Source organism: Cotesia typhae, unplaced genomic scaffold, assembly GCF_013202065.1.
Source record: "Cotesia typhae breed Kobodo isofemale line unplaced genomic scaffold, CoteBio_Ctyphae contig_5, whole genome shotgun sequence".
Taxonomy (NCBI): Eukaryota; Metazoa; Arthropoda; class Insecta; order Hymenoptera; family Braconidae; genus Cotesia; species Cotesia typhae.
The window spans coordinates 12,281,510-12,309,493 of record NW_027423757.1 but is presented as its reverse complement, the minus strand read 5'-3'; the positions used below and the strand labels follow the sequence as shown (position 1 = coordinate 12,309,493).

At 35.7% G+C, this 27,984-nt stretch overlaps 3 protein-coding genes across 3 annotated transcripts; all 3 read left to right on the top strand.

The window, feature by feature from the left end:
- Positions 1-3: 3 nt before the first annotated feature.
- LOC141531010 (uncharacterized) lies at positions 4-27,741 on the top strand. Its single transcript, XM_074248476.1, has 6 exons — positions 4-248; positions 374-713; positions 1,512-1,685; positions 2,358-2,652; positions 2,753-2,930; positions 25,536-27,741. The coding sequence occupies exons 2-6, from the start codon at positions 582-584 to the stop codon at positions 27,667-27,669; spliced, it is 2,913 nt and encodes a 970-aa protein (XP_074104577.1). The 5' UTR covers positions 4-248; positions 374-581; the 3' UTR covers positions 27,670-27,741.
- LOC141531495 (uncharacterized) lies at positions 5,520-12,020 on the top strand. The gene is made up of 2 exons (XM_074249344.1): positions 5,520-6,784; positions 9,043-12,020. Exons 1-2 carry the CDS (start codon positions 5,535-5,537, stop codon positions 10,427-10,429), a joined length of 2,637 nt encoding a protein of 878 aa, XP_074105445.1. The 5' UTR covers positions 5,520-5,534; the 3' UTR covers positions 10,430-12,020.
- LOC141531017 (uncharacterized) lies at positions 7,986-9,031 on the top strand. The gene has a single exon (XM_074248486.1). The coding sequence runs from the start codon at positions 8,352-8,354 to the stop codon at positions 8,727-8,729; it is 378 nt and encodes a 125-aa protein (XP_074104587.1). The 5' UTR covers positions 7,986-8,351; the 3' UTR covers positions 8,730-9,031.
- Positions 27,742-27,984: the final 243 nt, after the last annotated feature.

The following is a 27,984-nucleotide window of genomic DNA, read 5'->3' as shown; positions in this document are numbered from 1 at the left end:
ACTTAGAGGTAGCGCGTCGGCTGGGGTCGTTGCATCGCACCGCATTGACCATCCGGCAGATCGATACTAGCGCTCCGGAGAGTCCCGAAGCGTCGCGGAGCCACCCGACGCCATTTTTCGCACAGGCTATAGCAGCGAGGAAGAACGTCGTCCATTTTCCGTAATCGTACGAGAGCTAAGAGCAAGTCTCGGCCACAAAACAACACATATACTTACCGCGCAGCCGACAAGCAACAACCTGGTGACTGGTAAGGGAAAGCATACATTATAACACATAACATATATAATATAAAACATATATACTAAACTAATACTCTATACTGATAAACGTACGTAATATTGTACGCTATAATACGGTCTTGTTCGCTTTTAGTTGTGGTGTGATCGTGTGCTCTAAGGTGTGCTAGGACGGACGAGACTGCAAAGCAAACCAAAGCACTACCAGATTCTCTAATGAGAACAGTATAATCTCTGTTTCGTTAGTGCCGCTCTCCATAAACGAACTTTATTATACTTACGCGTCCAACGGGCGCGGCTTGGTGTCGCGAACTGGCGTTTTTAATATCACCACTATTAAAATCATGTCCACATTTGATTACATGGATTTGTGCCGCCTGTGTCTTGTTAAGGATCAAGTGTCCGTCCCGATATTCGAGGGCGACGGCGATGCCAGACAAATATTCCACAAGATAGCTTTCTGTCTGCCGGTCAAGGTAAGCCAACTACGCCATGCACACTTTTCGGTCGCCATCTTGACGACTCTAAATGTTTTTTTTTTTTTACAATATATTATCTATTAAATGCTTCTCAATCACCGAATATATCATATTTTACATGCGTATTCACTCAATTATTTATTTTAACTATCACTTACTGTACATCTATTCTCTATATTTATATTTACAAACAGTAATTTACAAAATATGGATATTCAAACATAAATAATGCATCAAACATATTATATTATATTATTTCATTCCTCTGTGCTTTTTAATTTATTTTATTTACAGGACGCGTTGCCATTGCCGCGCTTTTGCTTACTAATTAAAATAAATTAATTTTGTTAATTAATTATTTATTTATTCGCAATTTTAATTATTTTAAATATGAGCACGCTAGTCAGTCACCTGTAGCTCAGTCTATTTTATTTTATTTTATTTTATTTTATTTTATTTTATTTCATATCAGCAAATCAGTTGATTGTAAATAATAAAAAAAATATACCTGCTTTTGTTTGGAGAAAAAAAAAATTGTCGCTAACTAAAATATTTATTCATCAGCACATGATGGCAATGAATAAATTACTCGCAGTAGTTTTTAAACGTACGGGTTAATGACGGCTTTGTCTTGAGATCGATCCGGTTCATTCCAATTACCAGTAAACTTCCGAGAACTAGACGCTATCTCTATACTTTTCAAAGACACGATAAAAATAACTTGTAATGTAATATAAAAAAAAATGAAGAAAAAAAATTGTTAAGATGCTAATAAATTAATAATTGTTTTTACAGGTGAACAGAGAAGACAAATTGCCAAAAAAAATATGCGATGACTGTGCTTACAAGGTAGAACTGTGTTATCAGTTTTACAACACCACGGCCAACGCTGAAAAACAGTTGATGCAATGGCTCGGGGAAGTTGGACTCGAGGACAAACAGGGTTACGAGCAAGAAGTTATGAATTCGGTAATTTTTATTTTTATTTATTTATTTATTTATTTATTTATTTTTTTTTTTTTTTCATACAATCAGCTGGTTAATTAATTAATTAAATACTAGCAACCTTGCAGTCACTATGTGAACTATGAATAAATTAAATTTTGCTTTATTAAATAATGAATTTTAATAAATTGTACTGTACTTTTTTAATTATTGATGTTTTTAAAGGTATAAGCTCATCTTAATGTTACACTCATCAAGAGCTTTCATTTGAGTACCCACATGCATTTTTATATATTTTTCATATATACGTATATATAATATTCATAAATTATAAATATATAAAAAATTGATGCGGGTACTCAAATGAAAGGTTTCGATGAGAGTAACATTAGAATGAGCTTATATCTTTAAAAATATCATTAGTTCACAAGATACAAGGTCATTTCTTAAATTATGTTCCGAGATATAGAGAATTTTTGAGTGCAGCCTTAATATTTATCATTATAAATTAACTATCGTCGGGAATGATATAAAACCTTGAAAAGGCACAAATTTAAGCCAATACTTTTGCAATGACATAAAATTTCACGAAAAAAACCAATTTTATCACATGACTATCCTGGAAACAAAATTTTTTTTATTCTCTTAATAATATAGATTTTAAAATGACGATACTAGTTCGATAATTCATTGCAGAATATGATGAAGCAGGAGCAGGCAGACAACAGAATAAACGTAACAGTAATCTCCAATGAGGAGCAATCCAACAGCATAGAGATCAACATGATCGATGATATGAGCCTAAGTTTGCCAATCATCATGAACCAACAGATGCCCGCAGTGTCGATGAGCTCGACGGACAATTTACAAAATATCCAGTCGGTTGCCGGGACGAGTGTCCAGGCGACTGGTAACCGTATGCGGAAAGATGGAGAAGAGATTGACACCGAAGAAGATGACAATTCTGATGACGATTGTGATGTCGACGACGGTATAATTTTATTATTTTTAATTCATTAATTTTTTATTAATTTTTTCTTTTTTGAGAGTATTTCACGAGATTTTTTTACTAATTGTAATTTTAAAATCAGGTCTACAAGTTGTGAAGGAGGAGAGTGAAAACACAAGTGGTAGCAGGTCGATGGAATCAACTTCTTACGTGAACGTGTTATCGTGCAACGAAGCCGGACCCTCAGGACTCCAGCAGCAAAAAATCGCAGATATAACGGAGATGGGAATTCAGCAGTCTGAAGACAATACCAAAACTGGGTAAGTTTCTTTATTTCCGTTTGTAAAAGTGTGAACGGCCAAAGATGTATTAAAAGTTGTGGTGATCACAAACAATTTTTTTTAACACAAACAATTTTTATTCTCAAATCAGTCGATTCAATTTTAAATCTTAAAGTTTTGAATTTATTTTTAAAATCAGAAATTGAACTATAACTTTTCCTTGATTGATTGATAATTAACAGTAGAGTCTTGAGTCTGGGTAATAAAACATGTAGCGTTTTTGTCATTGAGGTAAGTGCATACACACCCCACAACCATCTTTGGCCCTCAGGTGTCCAGCAATCTGATCAATTGTACTTGAAAAATAGTTGAGACATTTTTTTATCGTTATTTAAAATATTACTGCACTTTTCTCAAATCAATAATGTAATAAAATATGCAAATTGCTGGACATCTATAAATATTGTATGTGTATTTGAATCGATAGCATGTGTCTGACGGCGTTCATATCACAAGATATTAAATTAAATATTTATTAAGAAAAAAAAAAAAAAAAAAAAAAAAAAAAAAAAAAAATTGCTAATTTGTTAATAAATTTTGATGTAAACGCCGTCGGTCGGAATTATTTGTTCACTGCAAACAGATAAATTTATATTTTAAAAATTCACCACCGATTTCATACATATATTTTTTTCATATCTGATGATTTCAAGAGTGTTATTAATTAATTATTAGTAGCTATTTAATTTATCTGGTTTCATTGGACAATATTTTGTTTATGTTGATGTGTCGATAAAGTATACCACGCTTTACGTGATGGCACTATGCCGCACTCGGTCAGAGCTGACCGAAACAAATCACTGACAATCGATAGGTCGTGAATTTCGTAACTTGCCTATTACTTCGACTGGCCAAGGATTCACTGACCTCCATCCACTCAGACAAATTCAAAAGTACTCTTATCAAATTTATTAATTATACATATTTATATATTTATGTATATATATTTTACCTAACATTCCACGCAACAAGTTACATACTTATTTATTTATTTATTTATTTACTATTATTAATTATTAATATTTCACTGTTATTGATATACTATTTATTATTATATTTTATTATTGTCAATATTTTTATTTAAACTGGCAAGCACAATGTGATCAAGGCATTTTATATTTATTAAAAAAAAAAATACGCGTTTTTGCAAGCGTGTTTTATCAGAATTTAATAGTGAAATTTTTGGGAAAAAAAAAAAAAAAAAAAAAAAAAAATTTGAGTAAAAACGAAGCTAAGCCATCGATCTAGTGCTTGACTGACTCGTAAGAATATCAATGAAAAAAGAAGAGTCCTATTATTTACTGAGGAGTCAAGAGGAGAGACAGATAAAAATTTATTAAAAGGCGAGTATTGATTTTTTTCCACTAGGTTTTTTTTTTTTTTTTTTTTTTTTTAAACTAAATAATTTTTCTACTATTTATTGCCCGTTTTTAAAAACTCATTTTAACGCTCTTAAAATTATATTTTTATTACATCCAAGAAGGACATTATCGTAGTGCTTTAGCGAGTGCGTCCTTCTTGAGAACACGAGAGGATAAAGTAAAGTTGATGAGAGGGTGCTTGGTATTTTATTTTGGCGAACCGGTTTTCTGCGCGCACTAGCAGATAAAGAAAGAATCGCTAGAGGCTCCTTTGGCCGTGACTAACCGTGTGTTGGATGACCGCCGCGGCCTTTGCGGTCTCCCCGAATCACGTGCTGAGCTGTTTGCTGTCGCATCCGCGGTTCTGCCATCACATTTTCCAGCGCCTTCCTCTCTCAGATACTTCCACTTTTTTTTTCTCCGTCATCCAGTTCGGTTTTTTATTTAAATATTATTACCACTATTTCTTTTAAACTAAAAACTTATTTAACTTGACAATTAATATTTTAACTGCTGATTACTTGGCTGCATTGCGCGCCAGTGTCATGCTATAAGACTGTTTATTTATTTTTTTGTTCTACTGAATTTTATTACTCAGATTACGACAAAGCATAACTAAACATCCGATCGATGTGAGTGCGAGTGTAATAAAATAATATTGAAGAAATCACTTGCACAAGCAGTCCGGAAGATTTATTATTTCCGGATCGGAGTTGGATTACTGTTTTAAGGTGAGGTAAACTATTTTATTATTATTAAGCTTCAACGATAATATTTTTTTTTATTTATCATTTTTTTTATAGAACAGTAACAAGACTTAATAATTATATTAAAAAAAAAAAAAAAAAAAAATACAAGCATTTGTATTTTTTTATAATTAATATTTAAAAATTGACAATAATTAAATAAATAATCCAAAAGAAATAAATTAAGATGAAAAATAACGCGAATGACAGTCTCAGCAATGCTCAGCACCTTGCACGGCCATTTGGCAGAATCACTCGCAAAATATACATCAAATAATTTATTATTATTATTATTATTATTATTATTATTATTATTATTATTATTATTACAATTATTATTTAAACTATATGTCATCACCGCCTGCTAATCGTGTTAAAGTCTGCAAATGGATGCAAAAAGATTTAAAAAAAAATCAAAACAAAAAAAATAAATCCACACATTTGTAAACGGCACTATTCTCCGTAGGATTGTGTCGATGGGTGTTTGTGTCAATTACAGGGAGACAGAGAGCTTCGGTGGGTTGTCTGGAATGCTCCGTCAAATCTTGTCGCCATCGCCGGACATCAACGACGGCTCTTACCTGAACTGCTGCAACCTCCAGCCAGGGTTTTTAACCAACTACACAAGCATGATGTCGCCCGGGGTTCAGTACATCGCTCCGATGTCCTCCCCGTACCTGCATCCCTCACACCCATCCTCAATGATCCCGCTGGAGCAGATGGCTCCGCTGGAGCAACTGGAGGTTCACACCGAGTCCCACCAGTGTTTGAGCTGCGGGCTGGAGTTCCGCAGCGCGCTCAAGTTGAACTACCACATCAGAATGAATCACCAGGTGAACATCAACAGCAACGACCTGCGCCGTCGCTTGGACGCGAACGACAACAACGGCCAGATAAAGTACTCTTGCTTAATTTGCGGGCGGATGTTCTCGAACCTGGGACACTTGCGGATGCACGAGACGTCCCACCAGCAAATTCTCCAGCAGCAGCAAAATCAGCAGCACCAACAGCAGCAGCAGCAGCAGCAGCATCAGCATCAGCAAAATCAGCAGAATAATGTGATAGTGACCAACACTACGCTGATGTCTCCACCGCTTGACCAGACCAACGAGCAGACCTTCAACTGCGACCGCTGCCAGGCAAGCTTTCGGTACCGGACCCTCCTGGAGCGGCACAAGAAGATCCACCTGACTGGCCAAGACAAGCCCTACACGTGCCCGCGCTGCCCAATGAGGTTCGAGACTCGCACCCTGTACAACCACCACGCTAAGACCCACAAGTCGATCATCCAGAGCTCGGCTCCGGGCCTGGTCAGCAACCCGTCCCCCACAAACATGAACCACGTTCCAACGGTGCCCACTTCGACCAGCAGCGTGATGGACAAGCCGGCCTTCGACGCCCCGGTGTCCTACCCCTGCGACTCCTGCACCAAGCAGTTCCACACTATCGAGTCTTTGACCAGCCACAAGGCCGTTCACAGATCCCGGCCTCTGGTCTGCGATGTCTGCGGCAAGGGGTTCACCCATCGCAAGTACTACGTCGTTCACCAGCGAATCCACACCGGCGAGAGGCCCTACTTGTGCGCCATGTGCGGCAAATCCTTTACTCAGGCCTCCACTCTCACTGTTCATCGCCGCTACCACACTGGCGAGCGTCCCTACACGTGTACTCTCTGCGGAAAGGGTTTCGTCACGCGTACAATAATGCTCAATCACATGAAGAAACATTAATTATTTATGTTTTATCATTTTCACGTTTTTCCTGTGATAATTGTTTCTTATGTTTATTATTATTATTATTACTATTATCATAAATATATGTATACATATTGTTATTAATACTCTAGATTAGCGGATAGTATAATAGGGCCGAATAGAAACTAAAGTTGGATTATACAGATTGAATAGTTGCTCCAATTGCTGTTTTAAACGGCCGGCCAATATTACTATGTGCCTTTGATATCGCTTTACTAAAGCCAAAAGGGCGTATAAAAAAATTTTTATTTCTTCAATTAATTAGGGAATGTATAAAAGTTGAAATTTGGTTGAAAAACGCGAAAAATAATTTTTTTTAACTTACGCTTTTTTGGTTTTAAGATAAAAAATTTTCAAGTCAAAAGAGCACGTGTAAAAAAATAGTCAAAGTAGCTTTTATACATTTTTCTGGTTTATAAGAAAAAAAAAAATTTTTTTTTATACGCCCTTTTGGCATTAGCAACGCAATATGTCAGTCGATTAAAAATTGACGTTATTACTCAAAACACCGCGGTATCGCGAAACTTAAAAATTAATAGTTAAATATACATAAAATAAGTAACGAAAAAATAAGAATAAGGTTAAAGATAAAAGTTAAAACTTATAACAAAAGTAACTAAAGAATTCAAAGTGCCTTGATTATTATTACACTAAGTGAATATTAAGGAGTCGCTTGTATAATCTTTGAGTGGACTCTTTCAGTTATTGCCAAGTTGATAAAACGTACTTTTTAACAAAACTAACTTTTGCGTGATATGACATAAAATCATAGATGATCATATAGGTATAATAAAATATAATCAAGTTGCCAAGTTGCGGGAAAAGCGCTTAGCCGGCAAGTATAAGTTGTAAACAGTGATATTATATTAGACTAATCAATTGTCCGTATAGTATAAACCTTTCATATTGATCATTATTACTACTTATATATTCTATGTTATTTTGTGTAATACTTGGAGGCAATTCATGCCTTTATACTCTACATCTACTGTCGGTTGTTTTATTAATTTATTATTTTATTTTTCTTTTAATTTCGTCTATATAACTCAGTACTTAATTAAATAAACAAATATTCAAAATGTTTATCAACTTAAAACTCTTAAATTATTAAAAAATAATTTTCTAAGTTCTTTTTTATTACAGATTTTTTTTTTTTTTTCTTTCTTTCTTTAATTGGATAAAGGTAAGATTTAGATCATCAACAGCCAGTTCATTGTCTAAAGCCTTGCTGTCGACAGAACTTTATTTAATACTTGGTAGGATAATTTCCCGCTTATTGTTTTCAGATATCATTAAATAAAAATACAAGTGGAATATAAAATGACAATAACAGTTAGCAGTTGAAGAGTTGTTGAAAAATCTAAAAACGGAAGGCCTGTAATTGTTAAATTACCAGATCGATTATAATTGAGTAAACTACAACAGACAGATGTTCCCGTTGGCAAGTTTATCCACGCGCCTGCGTCTATTTCCATATTATACGTCCAATAAAACGTAAAATAAAGACCATATAAAGACCATACCCGACAGAAGAAGAATATGATCGATAAGTTTTCGCGGGCTCTTTGTACAACGCAGCGCTGGATGACCAACTTAGATGTACAACCAAACGGTCAACGACTTTTTATACTTTTTTCTTTGTTATCATTATCACGAATGTACGCAAGGTTTACATTACCTATGCCATGTGTCTGTCTGTTTGTCTATCTATCTATCTATCTATCTATCTATCAATCTACTACTACTACTACTACTACTACTACTACTACTACTACTACTACTACTACTACTACTACTACTACTACTACTACTACTACTACTACTACTACTACTACTACTACTACTACTACTACTACTACTACTACTACTACTACTACTACTACTACTACTACTACTACTACTACCACCACTACCTAGATACACTATTACATATCTGTCTATATTCTGATTCTATGTCATTATAGTATCCAGTGTATATTTTTTTATTTTTTTTTTTTCTAGGCTAGAACTCTTCTATTTGATTGATTCTAATTCAGTAAATTGAATCGACTAAAAAAAATTGAATAAAATATTAACAACCATCTGCGTCGTTAGAATTAATTTATTATTCTGATGTAAATAAATAAATAAGACAAAACTGTAAACGGTTTGAACATCTAGGAAATTATAATATAAAAATAGGTGTAGTAATAACGTGGTTAATTGACTTGACATTATCTCTTATTTGCAGATTTTTTGTAACGAAACTGACGACCATATCTCCGGAGCAGTGCAACATCGACGGAATAAAGGTACTGTGCGAAGTTTCGAGCCACGACCTGGTGCTCACAGAGCAGAATCTTCACGTAGCTAAAGACGAGAATCTTGAAGAGGCAATCGTACCAGGCGGCGAGGGAATTATTTGTGAACTATGCGGGGATAGATTTTTGAACGACAAAGATCTGGAGCTGCACTTAAGTACGCACGAGCACCTAAGGTCGGAGCAGGAGTACCAGATCATGGAGATAGAAGAGGACACTGCAGAAGAGGTGATCGAGTCCACGGAGATCGATGACAGCAAGGTCGTCTACGTCTGCAATAGCTGCGGGCGCGGTTTTTTGACCGCTGGGGCTCTCAACAAACACGAGCAGCAAACGCACACCATTTCCGAGCCTAAGTACTACTCCTGCAGTCAGTGTAATTACGTTACGCCTCACAAGAAGAACCTGGTCAGCCATAAGCGGCATCACGACGAGCAAGAGTACAAATTCGACTGCGAAGTTTGCTTCCGGAGGTTCTACTCTGTGGACAGCTTCGAGGAACACCAGCAGGAGCACCAGAAGGTACACCAGCAGGAGCAGGTCCAGGAGATGCCCTTCCAGTGCGACACCTGCAGCGCGACCTTCAGGTACCAGCAAGGCCTCAGACTGCACGCCAAGCTCCACGAGCCGAACTACGTTCCTCCCCAGAAGAAGCACCTGTGCAAGCTCTGCAACAAGCGGTTCTCCAGGAAGCAGGTCCTGATGGTCCACATGCGGACCCACGGCAACGGCGGCCAGCAGAGCGACTACATCTGCTCCATCTGCGGCAAGTCCGTCTCCAGCAAGACCTACCTGACGGTCCACATGCGGAAGCACACTGGGGAGAAGCCGCACATTTGCGACCACTGTGGGAAGAGCTTCATCTCCCAGAACTACCTGAGTGTCCACAGAAGAACCCACACCGGCGAGAGACCGCACCAGTGCACCCACTGCGAGAAGAGATTCACCCAGCGCACTACTCTCGTGGTCCACCTCCGCGGACACACTGGCGACAAACCCTACCCCTGTACCATCTGCGAGAAGTCCTTCGCCTCCAAGACGATGCTCAACAGCCACTTGAAGACCCACGCGAAGCAGAACGCTCGCGAGCAGCACATTCATCACGAAATACAGCTCCAGCCAGACCATCTCGAGGAAGAAAGCTTTCATGATCAACTGGAGATGAGCGACTCCATGAATGAGCCTGATCACATCACCGAGCACATCACTGACCAGTTACAAGCTGATGACTTGCATCCTGATGAACTTCAGCACGAGGAATTCCACGATCACCCTCAGACACGTATTGAGACAGTTTCGGTTTTATTGTCCGGTTAAGTTATTTTGGTGGTGATATTACTGTGGAGGATTTATTAACGTGTTTCGCCGGTTAGATTTATTAAATACTTTCGAACAAGATAAATTTTTACAATTGTATATATTACTATAAGTTGTGAGTAATTTTTCTTTTTTTTTTCTTTTCTTTTTTTTTTTTTTTTTTTTTCTACGGATTTCGTTTGCCGACTAATTCTAAAGCACAAAAATTATTAAACGCCTCAACTTTACTACCGGTTAATTAAAATTTAAAATTTAAGTAATTGAAGTAGCTGTAATAGTAAAGATTATTGACGATATGAGATTATATTATTATACTTAATAGAATATTATTATAATTATTATTATGGTAATAATTGTATACAGTTTTTACGGGAAACTTTATTTATTTCAGTAACTGTTATGCATATATAAATATTAGAATAATAAATCTATCCGTTGTCAATAAGTTATGTTGCTAAAATTTGACTTCGTTATTTGATTACACACTGATTAAAAAAATTAAATTGACTTTTGAGCCAAAATCTTGAATTTTCTTTGATTTTTGTAATTATTCAATTAATGAAATTATTCATTTCTATTGTGAATATATTATTTATAATTTTTAAGACCTTTAGATTAAAAAAATTTTTAATTTTCATTCCAAGTAGAATATTTTTACATTTAAAGAAAAAAGATATCAATAATTGGGTATTTTACCTTACCATTTTGAGAAAAATGATTTTCTTGAGACAAGAAAAATTTATTGGAATCAAGAATAAATTTCTTGATCAATTTTCTTCAAAATAGTATTTTTGGTTCAAAATTTTGGCTCCTGAGTCAAGCTAATTTTTTATCAGTGTATAAAATTAGTTTTTTTTTTTTTTTAATACACTTATAGCAACGATTATTATTATTAATTATATTAAATTAAAAGTAAACCACTTGATTAAAGGTGAGCTTCAGTATTTTTTGTTTATTTAGGTAGCGTAATCAAATGTTTGATGAAGTTATAAGACTACTCTTTCGAAAATGTATATAAATCTTAAACGATTTAATTATTGAGTAATGTCCATATTTAAGTTTCTACTTTGTTTAAGAGCGAAACAAAGATTCCGTGCCTTAGTAAGAAAAATGAATAAATGAATACAATTATAAATAAATAAATAAATAAATAAATAAAAAAATGATTAAATAATTGATTAAAGTTGATGATCACATTGATCTGTCCGCGGCATTTGTACAGAGTAAATATATTTTTTTCTAGTTATTTTAAAAGCATTTTAGCCACCGATCGTTCGATATACTTTCAAAATAATTTGCCATTTTTTTTTTTATAACATTCCATGGCGCTAAAATAATCTAAAGTGCAATTTTTTGATAATTATGTGCCGCATGGATCAATAAATCAATTTATAAATGTAATAATAATTATTAAAAAAAAAAAAAAAATTATAAATGTTGGCTGGTGAGTTAATAGCGAGACTATAATTTTATATGTAAATAATTAAACGCAAGTTAAGAATATTTTTTTTTGTTCTTAAAGCGAAAATGTTGCCTACAAATCGAGTAATTTTTGTATTTAATTATTTGAATAAAAAATAGATAGAATTGATATTTTATTTAGATTTATCTACATTAATTAATAAATATTTTTTTCTTTTTTTAATTATATAATCTAATATTTTTGGTTAATCACCGTCAACAGCTATTTTTAATATATTTTAAATGAAATTATTTTCAAAGGTGTCTATTTTCCTTCTAAGAATTTTTTTTTTTGATTATGTATAAATATCTAAATAAAATTATATACTTTTCAAATAAATAAATCTTATTTTTGTTTTTTAACCTTGACCTTCCTCACTCCTAAAATTTTCAAAATTTATTCAATAAGTATACGGAAAAAATAAAATTACACTGGATATCCTGATCTGAAAAAAAATTTCAGATAATATCAGATATAATCCAAGATTTTACTGAGTATAATTTAAAAATAATTTAGTATAATCTGGATTATATTTGACATGATCTAAAATTTTTTTTCACCACAGATAACACTGAGTATAATATGTGAGAGGATATGCCGTCTAATTTTTTTCTTTCCAAGTAGTAATAAATAAAAAAAAAAAAAAAAAAAAAAAAATAATAATAATAATAATTGCATGCGATTTAAATTCTCTAGGAAATAATTTCCCAGTTTGGAGCATGACCAGTTGGCATTCTGATTTTGCGTCTCGCCAGCATGTGTAATCAGCTCGCTGGTTGAAACTTGGAATTTTTTAATTACAGAACCGGTGGCAAAAAAAAATCTAGAGGATCAAGTAAGAGGCGAAAAAAAATCAAAGATCCTTACCGTTGCGAGACATGTGCGAAAAACTTTGAAACAGAGTTAGACCTGCTGGCCCATCACACGACTATTGACGACATCAGCTGCATAAAATCACCCAAAAGTTCAGAAGCAGAAAAAGAAACTCCAGTTTTGTTCAAATGTTTCAACTGCGAGAAGACTTTCAAGAAAAAAAAGTACCTGAAGGTCCACATGGCTCTGCACGGCAGTCCTCACGTGTGTCACATATGTGGCGCGAAGAAAACTTCAGAGTACGACCTGACGATTCACACCCGGCGGCACAACAAGGAGTTCACTGAATTCTGCCCAGTTTGCAAAAAAGGATTTTATTTAAAAGCTAATTTGAAGACACATATGACCAAGCACTCCAATGGCCAGTCCTTCGTCTGTCAGGTCTGCGAGAAACCCTTCAAAAGCCAGGCCTACCTCAAAACCCATATGCGGATTCACCAGCAGCCTGACACCAGGAAAAAACACTCCTGCGCTGTCTGCGGGTTTGAAACTTTCTACAGCTACTGCTTCAAGGAACACATGTGGACTCATACCGGAGAAAGTCAGCTTCCTTGTCAGTACTGCGGGAAGCTCATTCGCCGGGACTACATGAAAATTCACGTGAGGATTCATACTGGGGAAAAGCCAGAAGTTTGCGAGTTCTGCGGAAGATCTTTTGCCTCCAGGAGGTATCTTATGAAGCACCGAAGGACTCACACTGGGGAAAAACCTTACCAGTGCCATCGCTGCGAGAAGGCTTTTGCTCAGCGCGGAGCGCTTACTTGTCATCTTCGCACACATCGAACTCCTCCTCCCTCGCTTTAATTATTAAAAAAATTTTATTTGATTTTTTTACCAGTATTTAAAGCAGTATTACATTCATTTAATAATAGTTTTTAATTATCAAAAAGTATTTAAGCGTGTATTATTGCCTTGTAATTAATTAAATAGAATTAAGCTCTATTATTGTATAATTAGAGGTGTATGAATAATGATAATAATTGAAAGCTTTTAATATTTAAATTTATTTTATAATCGGATTTGATTATTATTGTACGCAATTTAAAGTAAATAATGCAATTAAAATTATTTTTATTTATTAAATATTAAAAAAAAAAAAAAAAAAAAAAATTAATTTATTAATAATAAATAATAAATAACAAATTAAAATTATTCATACACTCCTAATAGAAAAAAAAATATATATATAAAATTTATTTTTAGCAACTCGAGAAAGTTCTTACCCGGGCAAACAGTAAAAAAATCTCACGGTAAAATCAAAATAAAAAACCACTAAAAAAAAAAATCAGAATAAAGAATAATCAGGTTTGTTGAATTGACACAATTTATAATTTTCAGGTATACTGGTCTGGGTCCGTCGTACGCGTACGCGAAGTATGCAACCGTAGAACAAATACCGATAACAGCTATCAAAAGCGAGTTAATATCTGACGTATTAACGCACAATATCCAGGACGAGGGTGAAGGATCGACAAACCAGTCTTCAGACGACAAGCCTAAATTAAATGTCATTAAGATAAAATTACTGAGGGTAAACTGCGCCACTAAGGAGCCACCGCCGATGATCCCTCTGTCTCTCCCTCCAGCGAAGCCGACTAGCACTGGAATCAGTGTTAATAATCCAGTCAATGTAAACCCCAGTACTATCCCCGCCAAGTCAAAGCCAAAGTCAAAGCCAAAGCCAAAACCAAAGCCAAAGCCAGTGAAGCTGAAATCTGACCCTGAGAAGGTGAAATCCGAGCCGGAAAAAAATGAAGAAAAACCCAAAAGTGGAAAAAGGTACAAGTGCAACATCTGCGGGAAAGAGTCCTGGAATTTTCACCAGTGGGAGCGACACTACCGGCTGGACCACGGGAAGCCCAAAGCTGAGAAATGCGGGCAGTGCGATAGAATTTTTTACGACGACGAGAAACTCGCGAGACACGTGGTGAAGATGCACCAGGAGGAGCGACCGTTTCCCTGCCACATCTGCAACAAGCCCTTCAAGACCGACAAGTTCCTGAGGATCCATTTGAAGCAGCACAACAAGCGGTACTGCTGCGAGATCTGCGGGATGTCAAAGGTGTCTCCTTATGACTTGCGGCTCCACATGATGAAGCACAACAAGGAATACTACGCGCACTGCGAGTACTGCCAGCGAGGGTTCTACACCAAGCAGTCTCTCCAGCGACACATTCTCACCCACACCGGCGAGCGGCCCTTCGTTTGCAGGGTTTGCAACGCCTCTTACGCCAGTGCCTCCTACTTGAGTCTCCATGCCAAAAGCCACACGCAGAGGGAGAAGTTCAAGTGCAACCTCTGCGACTACGAGACCTTCTGGAAGACCTCGCTTAAGGGCCACGTTAAAAAACACACCGGGGAAAATAGGATCAGTTGTGAGGTCTGTGGGAAAACTGTCTCCAGTCAGTCTTATCTCCAGGTTCATATGAGGATACACACTGGAGAAAAACCTAATATTTGTGAGGTCTGCGGGAAGTGCTTTAGTGTTAGAAAGTACTTGATTGTTCATCTTAGGACTCACACCGGCGAGAGGCCTTATGAGTGCAAGGTCTGTCATAAAAGATTCACCCAGCATGGATCGCTCAATGCTCATATGAAGGGACACAAAAATATGGTCGAGAAGGTTGAAGCTATTGATTTTGAGGAGCTGGAGGAAGAGTTTCAGGATTAAGATTTTATTTGATATTTTTATACGGATGTATTAGATTTAAGGCTCTTAAAAATGTTTAAATATATTTTATTCAATATATTTGGAGTTTTTATTTTATTAGACACTCATGGTGTTTTATTTTAGAATTAATAGTGAAGAAATAATTTTTTTTTTTAAGGGAAGAAATTTTTAGGCAGGTAATTAAAGTGAGTATTTTTTAATAAAAAATTTTTTATTGCAATAAATAATTTTATTAATATTATTTTTCAGATTGATGATTGATTCGTTGTGATATATTCGAGCGTATAATTATAGGATCAAAATTTTTGCCGGAATTTTAAAATAAATCTTTCAAATTTTTAATATTAAAAATAATAAAAAAAAAAAATTTCTTATGATTAAAAAAAAATAATATATATATATATATATATATATATATATATATATATATTTTAGCTGTAATTTATAAAAATTAAAATTTTTTAATAAAAAGTTCAAATATTAAAATAATTATGAATTTTATTTTTGAAATTACACTAAAATTATTATTTGAACTCTAATTTAAAAAAAAAAATTATTTATACGACCAATATTTAAGCAATTAAAAATTAAAATAATTTATTTTGAATTTGCGGCAAAGATCTTCTCTCAAATAAAAACTAATCTAAGTAAAAAAAAATAAAATTAAGCTGGAGTAAAAACTCAATAAAAATAGCACTTATAAAAAAAAAAAAAATGATTTACTTTCAGATTGTTTCACTCGGAAATAAAGCCGGAGTTGCTAATAAACAGTACAAAAAGCCCAGAGATTCAAAAGAAACTAAAAGAAGAAAAAAAAGATTACGTCTGTAAAATCTGTAACAAGCAGTTCAGATTGAAGAACCTGTTCGAGGGGCACTTGGTGGCGCACAGCGACTTGCGACCGTACCAGTGTGACATCTGCAACAAGTCATTTAAGCGAACGAGTACCCTGGCAGTGCACCGGAGGATCCACACGCGGGAGCGGAACTTTATCTGCGACGTGTGCGGGCGCGCTTTTATCCAGGCGTCCCAGTTGGCGATGCACCAGCGAAGACACTTCGAGAAGTACATCTGCTCCTGTGAACTCTGTGGCAAGGGTTTCTTCACCAACGCGGAGTTGCACGGCCACATGAACATCAAGCACGGCGCCAAGGAGCACGTGTGCCACCACTGCGGAAAGTCATTCCCGAACAATCACACGCTGGTCAGGCATGCCAAAGTCCACGACCCGGACTTTAAGCCTATCAAGCACCAGTGCGAGTTCTGCGGGAAGATATTCGCCTACAAGAACTCCCTGATGGTCCACGTGAAGTCTCACACTGGAGAGAACAAGTACGACTGTCATCTCTGCGGAAAGTCCGTGTCCTCCAGAGGCTCGCTCCAGGACCATTTGCGGCTCCACGGGGGAGAGAAGTCTTTAGTCTGCGATGTTTGCGGCAAGGCTTTTCACAAAAGGACCACCCTGGTGGTCCACAAGCGCACGCACACTGGAGAAAAACCCTACAGCTGTGACACCTGCGGGAAATCTTTTACTCAACACTCGACCCTGGTCATCCATAAACGCTACCACACTGGGCAAAGACCGTATCAGTGCTCGGTTTGCACTAAATCATTTGTCTCCAGGGCGCTGCTTAATGTCCACAGTAAAGCTCACAATGTTGAACCTACGTGATGATTAATCAAAAATTAATTTTTTGTTGAAATTTTAGACAAAATTTTTTATCATTAAAAATTAAAAATGGTGAAATTTTATTTTTACATTTAATTTGTGGGAAGAAATTGAAGTGGTAATGCTTGAGGTTGGAGAAGTTCCAGGCACCACAGATTAATCGATTGGAAACCGGTTTTGTGAATACAAACTGATATGATACATGTCGCCAAAAATAAAAAAAGAAAAAAAAATATTTAAAGTATTAATTTTTATAAAATAGAATAATAAAATATTAATATTTAAAAAAGTGATCGTGATAAAAGAGAAAAAAGTATTATGAGAGCCGAGACTTGTAACAAAATGTACGAAGAATAAAAAAAAAAATATACTGATTGAAGAGTTTGATATTAAATATCACCTTTTATATTTAATAATTTTAAATTACAGGATTTTCTCCGTAAGAAGATTTAAAGAGAGTTTCAAACTTGTATAAATAAAACTAAAATAAACTAACTCGAAGAGGTAATAAATGATTTATGGATTCGTTGAATTTTACTTTTCAGATTCACTCAGCCTCCCAGCTGCAAAGTGTCTTCGTATTACCCGATTACAAATGAAGATCTAAGACTGACAAATGACCCAGCGCAACAAGAGGAAGATAAGATACTCGACGTAGACCCTGGGTACCCCCTGAACTCGGAGGTCTGCTATAAATCAAAGCTACGAGAAGACAGCGAGGATGCTAATCAGGAAGACATGCCTTTGGCGTACTACTGCAAGCCCTGCGCGAGGTTCTTTGCCTCTCAGCCGGTCTTTGAGAAGCACAAAGTAGAGTTTCACGGGAGAAGACCCATGAGGAACGCCTGCGAGGAGTGCGGGCGGGTCTTCAGAACCTTGTCGAGTCTTCGTAATCACATGAAGAGCCACCGGGGGAAGATTGAGTCTGACCTGGAGGCCAGCGACAAGGAAATCGACGGGAAAATCGAGGGAGAGACCCGGACCAGGCGGGAATTGGTCTGCAATATTTGCAGCAAGGTCTTCCGGCACAGGAGCAACTTCAAGAAGCACCTGGTGAGACACACCACCGGAGACCTGACTTGCAAGCACTGTCCGAAAAAATTCAGGCTGTATCGCGACTTGACTCGTCATGAAAAAACTCACTTTCTGCCCAGCTACATGTGCAAGGAGTGCGACTACGAGACCACTGTCCTGGCCGCTCTGACGGTCCACATGCTCAAGCACACCGATAACGCCGGGCTGCCCTACAAGTGTAACGACTGCGATAAGCACTTCCGGAAGGCCAGCGACCTCCAGGAGCACTACAACATCCACTCCGGTGACAAGCCGTTCGGCTGCGAGCAGTGCGGCAGCTCCTTTTACCTCCGGCGCCAGCTCTCCGCTCACTGCCGGCGCTTTCATCCAGAAATCAAGGCCAACAAAGTCACCAGCACTACTTGTGACATCTGCGGCAGGGTTCTGGCTACCAAGCGCTCGCTATTTAGGCACAAGGAGAGCCACAATCCCACTAAGCTCTATCTCTGTGATTTTTGCGGGAAAAGTCTCAGCAGTGCCGAGCATTTGAAGAAGCACAGGCGCATTCACACTGGAGAGAAACCCTATGTCTGTGACATTTGCGGAAAAGGATTCACTGACTCGGAAAATCTTAGGATGCATCGCAGGGTTCACACTGGAGAAAAACCCTACAAGTGCGATCAGTGTCCCAAGGCTTTTTCTCAGCGATCTACGCTGACTATTCATCGGAGGGGACACACTGGAGAGAGACCTTATGTTTGTCAGATTTGTCACAGGGGATTTTCTTGCCAGGGAAATCTTACTGCTCATCAGAAATCTACTTGTGTGTAAATACTTTAATTAGCTGACATTTGAAATATTAATTGTTGATTTATTTTACTGAAATTTTACATCTGATAATTTTTTTTTTTTTTTTTTTTTTTTTTTGATAAATAATTAAATAAATTAATAAATTAATTATTGTAAGAAAAATTTATAAAAAAAAAAAAAATATTTAAAATAAGAAATTATTTTTCTAAAAATTTTATTTTTTAACAATTTAATTATTTTAAAAAAATTGTCAGATAATTTAATTTCAGTTTAAAAGTCTGCTATTTTTTGTATCACTAATTACTTTGTTAAAAAGTATCAAAATGTGTTAAAAAAATTCCATTTTATTATATTATATTTAAAAATTTATTTTTATCTTATTGATAATTAATAATTAATAATTAAAAAAAAAAAAAAAAAAACTGTTCCTATAGTGATTTAGTGTTTTAATGTTGAGGCGTTGATTTTTACTAAGTATTGTTGATATAATAAAATTATAGGCATATAAGAGTCTAGTATTGTTAAAAAACTTTTTATGTATTAATTTCATGTATTACTTCGATTTTACATCACAAATAGATTTTATATACTTGGTTAAAAAAATAGTAATTATTTTAAATGTAAAAAAAAAAAACCTTGTAAAATTATTAAAAGAAGAAAATTTGTCAAGGTAAGCTTAATATTTTATAACAATAATATAAATTTCCATGAAAAACTCTAATTTATTATTATTATTATTATTTTTTTTTTTTTTTTTTTTTTTTTTCTAAATCGTTAATATAAATCAAGAGTTGTTTGAATTATTTAAACCTTCAAGAGCTTTGTCAAGTCCTGAATGAAAAGTTATCATTTGTGAATATAATTACGGATAATACGAGCTTCCGAGTCGTCATTATCGTTATTTTAATATTCATAGTGGTGATAATAAAAGACGACCCAAAGTAGTAGTTAAAATAAATTAAAGCGCAAGTAATTAATATTCGGGAAGATTATTATTTTTTATCTTGGATTAAATATTTATATTGATTGCATGGGTTTATTAAATTATAATTAAAATAAAAATAATTTATTGACAATTTATAAATTTTTTTAGGTCAAAGGAGGTAAATTTGTCAGAGAAAGAAGACATTAGCTCAGCAAATTTATTCTCCAGAAAAGAAGACCCGATAATTAATGACAATCCGATTAGATCTTGTGGAAATAAAAAAATTCGAGGATCCATTAACAGTATTACAAAGATCAAAGTCCCGACGGGAATAAAAAGCAAGAAAGCTCCGAAAATAATTTCTTCATCTAAAAAAGAAGAAATAAAAAGATTCTTCTGCGAAATTTGCCCGCTGACTTTCGATCTAAAGAGCAAGCTTCGCTCGCACATGCTGAAGCACAGTATCTCGCGACCCTACAAGTGCAAAACTTGCTTCAAGAGCTTTAAAAGCACGGTGTACTTGAACAAACACATGGAGACCCACCGCGAGCCCTTGGAATATTTCTCCTGCAGTTTGTGCAACTTCAAGGCAAAAACAAAGCCGTATTTGAAGATCCACTTCATCCGCAAGCACACTGATGAATATAATTACGAGTGCTCGCACTGCGGAAAGAAATTCAAAGTGCAATCGGACTTTACGACCCACCTCAAGGACCACGACACCGAGGCTTTTGTCTGCGACATTTGCGGGAGCTTTTATCCCAAAAGAAGCTCCCTTTACTTTCACACTCTCTACAAGCACAAATTAAAAGTTAAGGAGTACGAATGCGTGACTTGTAAAAAGAAATTCAAGAGCCAGAAGAACCTCAACGCTCACAAAGAGTCCCACAAGGTTAAATATGTGTGCGAGAAGTGCGGAGTTGAGTTTAAATTCAAGCAAGGACTTGCCAACCATCTCAGGAGACACTCTGGTGAAAAATCTTGCCTCTGTCCAGTTTGTGGGAAAACTTTCAGCTGCTTGTCCTCCCAGAGAGTTCATTTACTCACTCACACTGGGGAGAGACCTTATGTGTGCGATATTTGTGATCAGAGCTTTACTCAGAGATCACCTATGATGCTTCATCGGAAAAAACACCCTGGAGTACATCCTACTCCCCCGCCGATTAAAATTACTGAGCTGCTGCATGGAGTTAGAGATAAAAGTGAGGATAGTTAATTTATTAAAGGTAATTTTATTATTATTCAGAAAAAGGTTTTGATTTAAATTTGTGCTTTTTCAAGGTTTTTTATTATTATCACAAATAGTCAATTTATTATGAAGTATTTAGACTTCATCCAAAAATACTCTCTCTAGATAGATAATTAAGAAATTACCTTATTTCTTGTCAACTATTGAGATTTTTAAAGATATAAGCTCATTCCTCCCACATAACACTCATCAAGACCTTTCATTTGAGTACCCACATCAATTTTTCATATATTTTATATATTTATATATATGTATATATGAAAAATATATAAAAATGCATGTGGGTACGCAAATGAAAGCTCTTGATGAGCGCAACATCGAAATGAACTTATATCTTTAAAAACGTCTAAATAAAATTTTTAGTGCCAAACTAATAATAATAATAATAATGAAAAATATTATTATTATGATTATAATTAAACAATAACTAATTTTTTTATTTTTAGGAAAAATATAAAAGTTTAAATTAATTAAAAGGATCGATTCCATTATCCTGATCAAGACTTAAGATGCCAAGAATGAAAAAGTTTGAGTAAAAGCTCTCAGAACTTATAAATCCTTAATAATTGGCTATAAATTAGCAAACGGGTAAACTTCTGTCTAAAAAGATTGTGAGAAAAAAAAACCGGCTAATTTATTTACAAAAAAAAAAAAAAAAAAAAAAAAAAAAAAGTAAAAAAACAAACTCAAGTAATGTTTAATTAGTTTGTAAATAGTTTGAGTACAATTGATGGTGAAAGTTGGATACGTAATTCTCTAAAATAAAAGGAAATATTATTATTATTATTATTATTATTATTATTATTATAAAATATGATCTTTGGTAATATCATGACCGACATACGAGACAGGCAGCTTAAAGTCTTATTAGATCTGTAAAGTGACGAGTATAAAGTTACACTATTTAAAACGCAATGAGATTTATAAAGTTTGATACTCAGCAGCACGTGAGTAACTGCTGGGTTTTATGCAAGCAGTTATTCACTGGAAACCCATCAAAAGTTACTCGTTTAAATGATTGCAAATTTGAGTTCCGGCTGAAATAAACGTTCAAGCATCAACAGCAGCACACAGGGGAATTAAATGTCAGTTGAATTTTCCGGCTTTTCCAGTCTGTAAATTTTATTTTAAACATCAAATAAATTTTATATCATAAGCTTTAATTTAATATTTATAAATTTATAATTGTAAAATTTATTGCAACAAAAATAAAAATAAAAATAAAAATTTTATATTTATTTTTTATGAATAATTATCGCAAAAATAATTAAGTGGTTTAAATATTAAAAAGTGTTGTGAAAATATAAAAAGATAATTTTTTAACTGAGTAAGTAATAATTATTGAAAGAAAAAAAAAAAAAAAAAAAGCCAATTCTGAAATAAAGACAGTAATGACAGTAATTTTTTTTGTTATAGGAGCCGAGTAGTCAAAAGAGTGGGTAAAATGATCACCAGATCGCAGACAAGAAGCTCCAGTTTGAAAGCGTCTTCTAAAATGAGGAAAAAAAATTACTTCTGCGACAAGTGCAATATAAATTTTCCCTTGGAGAGTATGTTAAACCGGCACAAAGTTTATCACAATATCAGCCAGCGGCTGAACAAAATGGTCCTGAGGAAAGTGAGCTCGAAGAAATCCAATAATAATAGAAAGGAATTCAATTGCCGGCTCTGCCAGTTCAACTGCGACCGCCAGGAAGAGCTGATAGCTCACAGAGAGCGCGAGCATTGCTCCAAGGTGGACGAAGACGACGAGATAATCGACGAGCTGGACACCAGCGGCGGTGAGTTTAAAATAGTCACTGAAGAAGAGCTGATAGCCGAGCTGAAGGGTTTCTCCAGTCCTGAGGACAGTGTCGTCTACGAGTTGTTTGGAGAGGAGCAATTGTCTCAACTGGAGCCGGGACAGGAAGAAGAAATAATTAATGAAGAAGCGCTGGATCAAAATCTAGGGCTGAGCGAGGACGAGACCATCAACGAGGAGGCGCTGGATGAAGAGCTGCTGGGTGAGAAAGAAATTACCGAAATTCTTGGAGAGTTACAGTGCGACACTTGTGGGTTCAAATGCACTAACAAGAACACGATGTACTCGCACAAACGCCGGCACAGAATTATGGCCAATGAGAATTTAATTTTGTCCTGCGACAAGTGCGACTACAAGGCCATGAAGAAGTCCTCTTTGCTGAATCACATCTTCAAGAAGCACACCTCGAAGTCCAGCGTCCCGGAAGTGTTCAGTTGCAGCCTCTGTGAGTACAAAAACAAAAATAAGTACGAGCTTAAGATCCATATCGCGAGGAGACACACTCAAGATTATAAATTTAGTTGCGAGTTCTGCGGTAAAAAGTTCAAAGTTAAGGGCGACTTGACTAACCACATCCGCTTCTCCCATAAAGAGCACCCGGTTATTTGCGACGTCTGCGGCAAGACCTGTCTCAACAGCAACTCCCTGTATGTTCACCAGAAATTTGCACATTACAAGGCGCAATTTGAGTGCCACATTTGCAAGCGGCGCATGGTTACTCAGCAGAACCTTAACGAGCACATGATCCGACAGCACGAGAAGCGCGAAAAGGCGGTCTGCGACGAGTGCGGGAAGACTTTCTCCAGGAACAGTCGGCTGAAAATTCACATGAGAATCCACACTGGTGACAGGCCCTATGTTTGCCAGATCTGCGGGAAGACTTTTATTAGAAGAACTGCGCTCAAGCAGCACCTATTGATCCACACTGGTATCAAGCCTTATGTTTGTGATATCTGCGGGAAAGCCTTTACTCAGAAGCCCGGATTAATCAGTCATCGTAAATCACATCCTGGAAACCATCCGCCGCTACCTCGAGTTCTTATTGATCATATTCTGGGAAATATTATCACTAAATAAATTTAATTACGATAAATAGGGTTGTTTAAGACACTGAAGTTAACTGGCATGCTGGAAATTTATTTAATAGATATTTCATTTTAACAAGTAAATTAGAAAAAAATTGATATTTAGAAATTTTATTAAATTAAAAATTTAATTTGTTTGTTAAAAAATTTTTAAAGAAAATTAAAACAAAGTTAAGTGGACATTTTTTTTTTTTAATTGATTTGTTACAAGAATTTAAAAAATTGACAGCTGTCAGCTAACTTGAGTATTATTTTTACATGACACTGAAGTTAACTGATGTTAAAAATTTTTTTCTAATTTTATAACAATTAAATTATTATTAAAAAAAAATTTCATTTGTAAAAATTTAATGATATTTAAATTAGCTGTCACTTAATTATTTTTTAATTTTATTTAACAAGAAAATTTGTTCTGAAAAATTATTTTTAAAAAATTGCATTTTTAATTTATTATTAAAATTTCTAAATGTCCATTTTTTTTTTTTTCCCAATTTTTTTAATGTAGTAATGTATTTATTAGAAAAATTATTAAATATCTGTTAAATTAATTTAAAGAAAATTATTAAAAGTGTTTTTTTTTTTTTTTTTATATATATATTGTAATTTATTTTTAAAAAAATTAACAGCTGTCAGCTGACTTCAGTATCGTGTTTAATCTTTTATTCTAAGCACTGAAAGTAGCAAACGTGACAATTTATTTATTTTGTAATAAATTATTACTAATAATATTAATTTCCAGATTATAAAAAAAAATTGTCCGTATTCTACTTGCGGTATTAATTTTTTGCTTGATAATTTAAATGTTTAATGTTTAATATTAGTACAAATTGCCGGTGTGTTATTTAATTATAAATTACTCTGTAAGTTTTTGCTTATTAAACATTAGTAATATTAAAAATAAAAATTATTGAATAATTAGTCAAAGAAAAGAGTAAGTATTTAATTTTTTTTATTTTAAGAACCAGTGATAGAAAGTGAAGTTAATTATTAAAACAGTGAAGTGTATTTAACTGCTCGTGAAAATTTTAGGTTAAAGACATTGAAAAAGTTTTAAAAGAAGTGAAAGAAAAGTTTAACTAAATTATATTAATTTAATTATTTCCAGTGAAAATAATTTCTTTTTATTAAATAAAATTTAATTAAAAATTTGTATCAATGGTTTTATTATTAAGTAACAATTAATCAGTTGTTGCGACTGAGCAAAATGTACTGTATAAATAAATAAATAAATAAATAAATAAATAAAAAAATCAATGTCGATAATATTTAAATATTTATTCATGACTAATAATATTTTTATGTTGTAGCACGAATCACTGCCAGTCACACAAAGCAATGACTTGGATCGTAAAATTTAATTATATAATTATAAAAACCAAAAAAAGAAAAGCTGGTATCAAAATTAAGATAAAGTGAACATAAAAAATAACAATAAAAAATAATGAGTAATAAATATTATTAATAAAATCTACGCACGAAATCTATTACGACTACGCAGTAGTACCCTCGCTAAATAATGACTAACAAATTCATCGCTGGTGTTTCAGATACCTCAATAAATCCGGCAGAACGGGAGCGTCAGGGGATCCACGTGGATTTTTCATCTTTGACAAAGAGTCTGTTGTAATGCGTAAATGGCAGATATTGGAATTCGACGGCAAGCCTTATTACGCCTTTGTACCTGAAGACGAGGAGCCGGTGAACATAGATAACATCCCAATCTCTGAAGAAGAGGATCAGCCGGAGTTTGAGCTCGCGCCGCAAGAGCACACTCCCGGAGAGTTTAAATTCGTCTTGCAAGAAAACGACTCAGAAGCCGAAGAGCGAAGAATCAAAGACTTTAATCAGCTGCCGGTTCAGTGCAAAACCGAGGTGTTTCATCAGGAGGAGGAGGAGAATGAGCACGACATGTCTGTTGAGAATGACGCTAGCTTCTACGACTATCAGTACGACGTCGACACAAGTATTATGAACAATTCCGAGGAGCTTGAGGAGACTGAGATGAAGCCGATATTGATAAACAATATCTGCGGGGCAGAGTCCGGTAAGGAAACCACTCGGGGCGATTTGTACGAGTGCAAAATAGAAGGCAGCATTGTCACTATTGAAAAACTCGCGGAGAATGTTGTGTCAATAAAGGACAGCATTACAAATAATGATGATGACGACGATCGTGATAATGAAAATGATTATGATAATAATAACGACAGTTTTGAGGGCTATAACTACGAGAACGAGCAAGAAAACGATAATTGCGAGCTGGAAGAGGAGCAAGAGGAGCAGATTCAGGAAGTAGAGGAGCTCGCCGAGCCGGAAGAAATAGAAATGGACCAGCAGATTTCCCAAAACGAGTTTATCGACGCGGAGGAGGTCGAGGAGGTCGAGGAGGTGGAGGAGATTGAAGAAGGCGAGGGAGACGTAGAGGGGGAGTATGAGAATGAGAATGAAGGTGAGGAAGGTGAGTTGGAAGAAGATATCGACGGGGAGGAGGTAGACACAGAGGGTAACATAATAGGTGAGAGTATTACAGAGGAAGAGCAGGCCCAGAAAGTCCCGCAGTACATAGAGTTCGACAGCATAGACTCCCAGGTGATTGAGTACGCTACTGAAAACGAGGAAGACGTAGATGACGTTGGTGCTGTAGAGAAATTCCAAGAAGCTCCTCAGGTGGCCACGATAGTCCCCGTCGCTGTTGCTACTAAGAACCACCGGCAGACCAGGTACCGGCCGATCTTACCGAAGAGCACGCCTTCGTTTAGGTGCACGCTCTGCTCGGAGACCTTTCCCTCGAAGATCGCTTTTAGGAAACACGTGGCTTGGACCCACAAGAAGAAGGTCTGTATTCAGGAGGACGGAGCCTACGTCTGCGCGGTTTGTGATTATCGGACGCTCAAGAAGAACCTCTTCGCGGCGCATTTGGAGCGGAAGCACGAGACCTGGCCCAAGAAGGGCTCCAGCAATGTCGACTTTCCCTGCGTGGTCTGCGGGTTTAAGTGTCGCTCCAAGCACTCGCTCCAGTCACATTTCATTCGCAAGCACACCGATACTTTCGAGCACCAGTGCAAGTTCTGTCCCAAGCAGTTCAAGGTCAAGGGCGACCTGACCAACCACGTGAGGTTCCATCACAAAGAGAAGCCGGTTAATTGTACTGTTTGCGGTAAACTCTGTCAGAACAGCGGCTCGCTGTATGTCCATCAGAAGTGGGCCCACTTTAAGCCCAAGTTCGAGTGCAAGATCTGCAAGCGGCGCATGGTCACTCAGGAAAATCTGGAGCAGCACATGCTCACGCAGCACGAGAAGCGGGAGAAGATCGTTTGCGCGGAATGCGGAAAGACTTTTACTAAAAAGGATTCATTTAAGCGGCACATGGCCGTGCATACTGGCAGCAAACCCCACAACTGCCCAATTTGCAATAAAGCCTTTGCCAGACAGTCGCAATTGCGCCAACATGTACTTATCCACACCGGCAAACGGCCTTTTGTGTGTGATATTTGCGGCAAGGCGTTCACACAGAAGCCCGGGCTTATTTGCCACCGCAAGACTCACCCCGGGTCGCATCCCCCGCTCCCAGTTATGCCTATTGCGGACCTCGTTAAAGAATTCACTGCTGAGTATCTCATGGAGAACGGCGCTAATGCTAATGAAATTAACGAGGACGAGGTTGAGGCCATCAGCGATTGAATCGGCTTGTAAATTATTTTTTAATTAATAAAATTATTCAGTTCATTTTTTTTTTTTTTTTTTTTTTTTTTTTTAATAATGCTAATTAGTAAATTATTAAGTCGAAGATATTTTTATAAGAAAATAATATTGATTAAGTATTTAAGTATACTTTGTACAGTTTGAGTTTAATAAATATTTCACACCATTTCGGGCTTTTTTATTTTAGAATATTTTTATGCCTTAGGGAGAGAACAAAGTTCGAATAATGTAAGTATCAATACTTTTATTGTAATCGATTGGATTTTTAATGTGATAAATCTGTTTTAGATAACA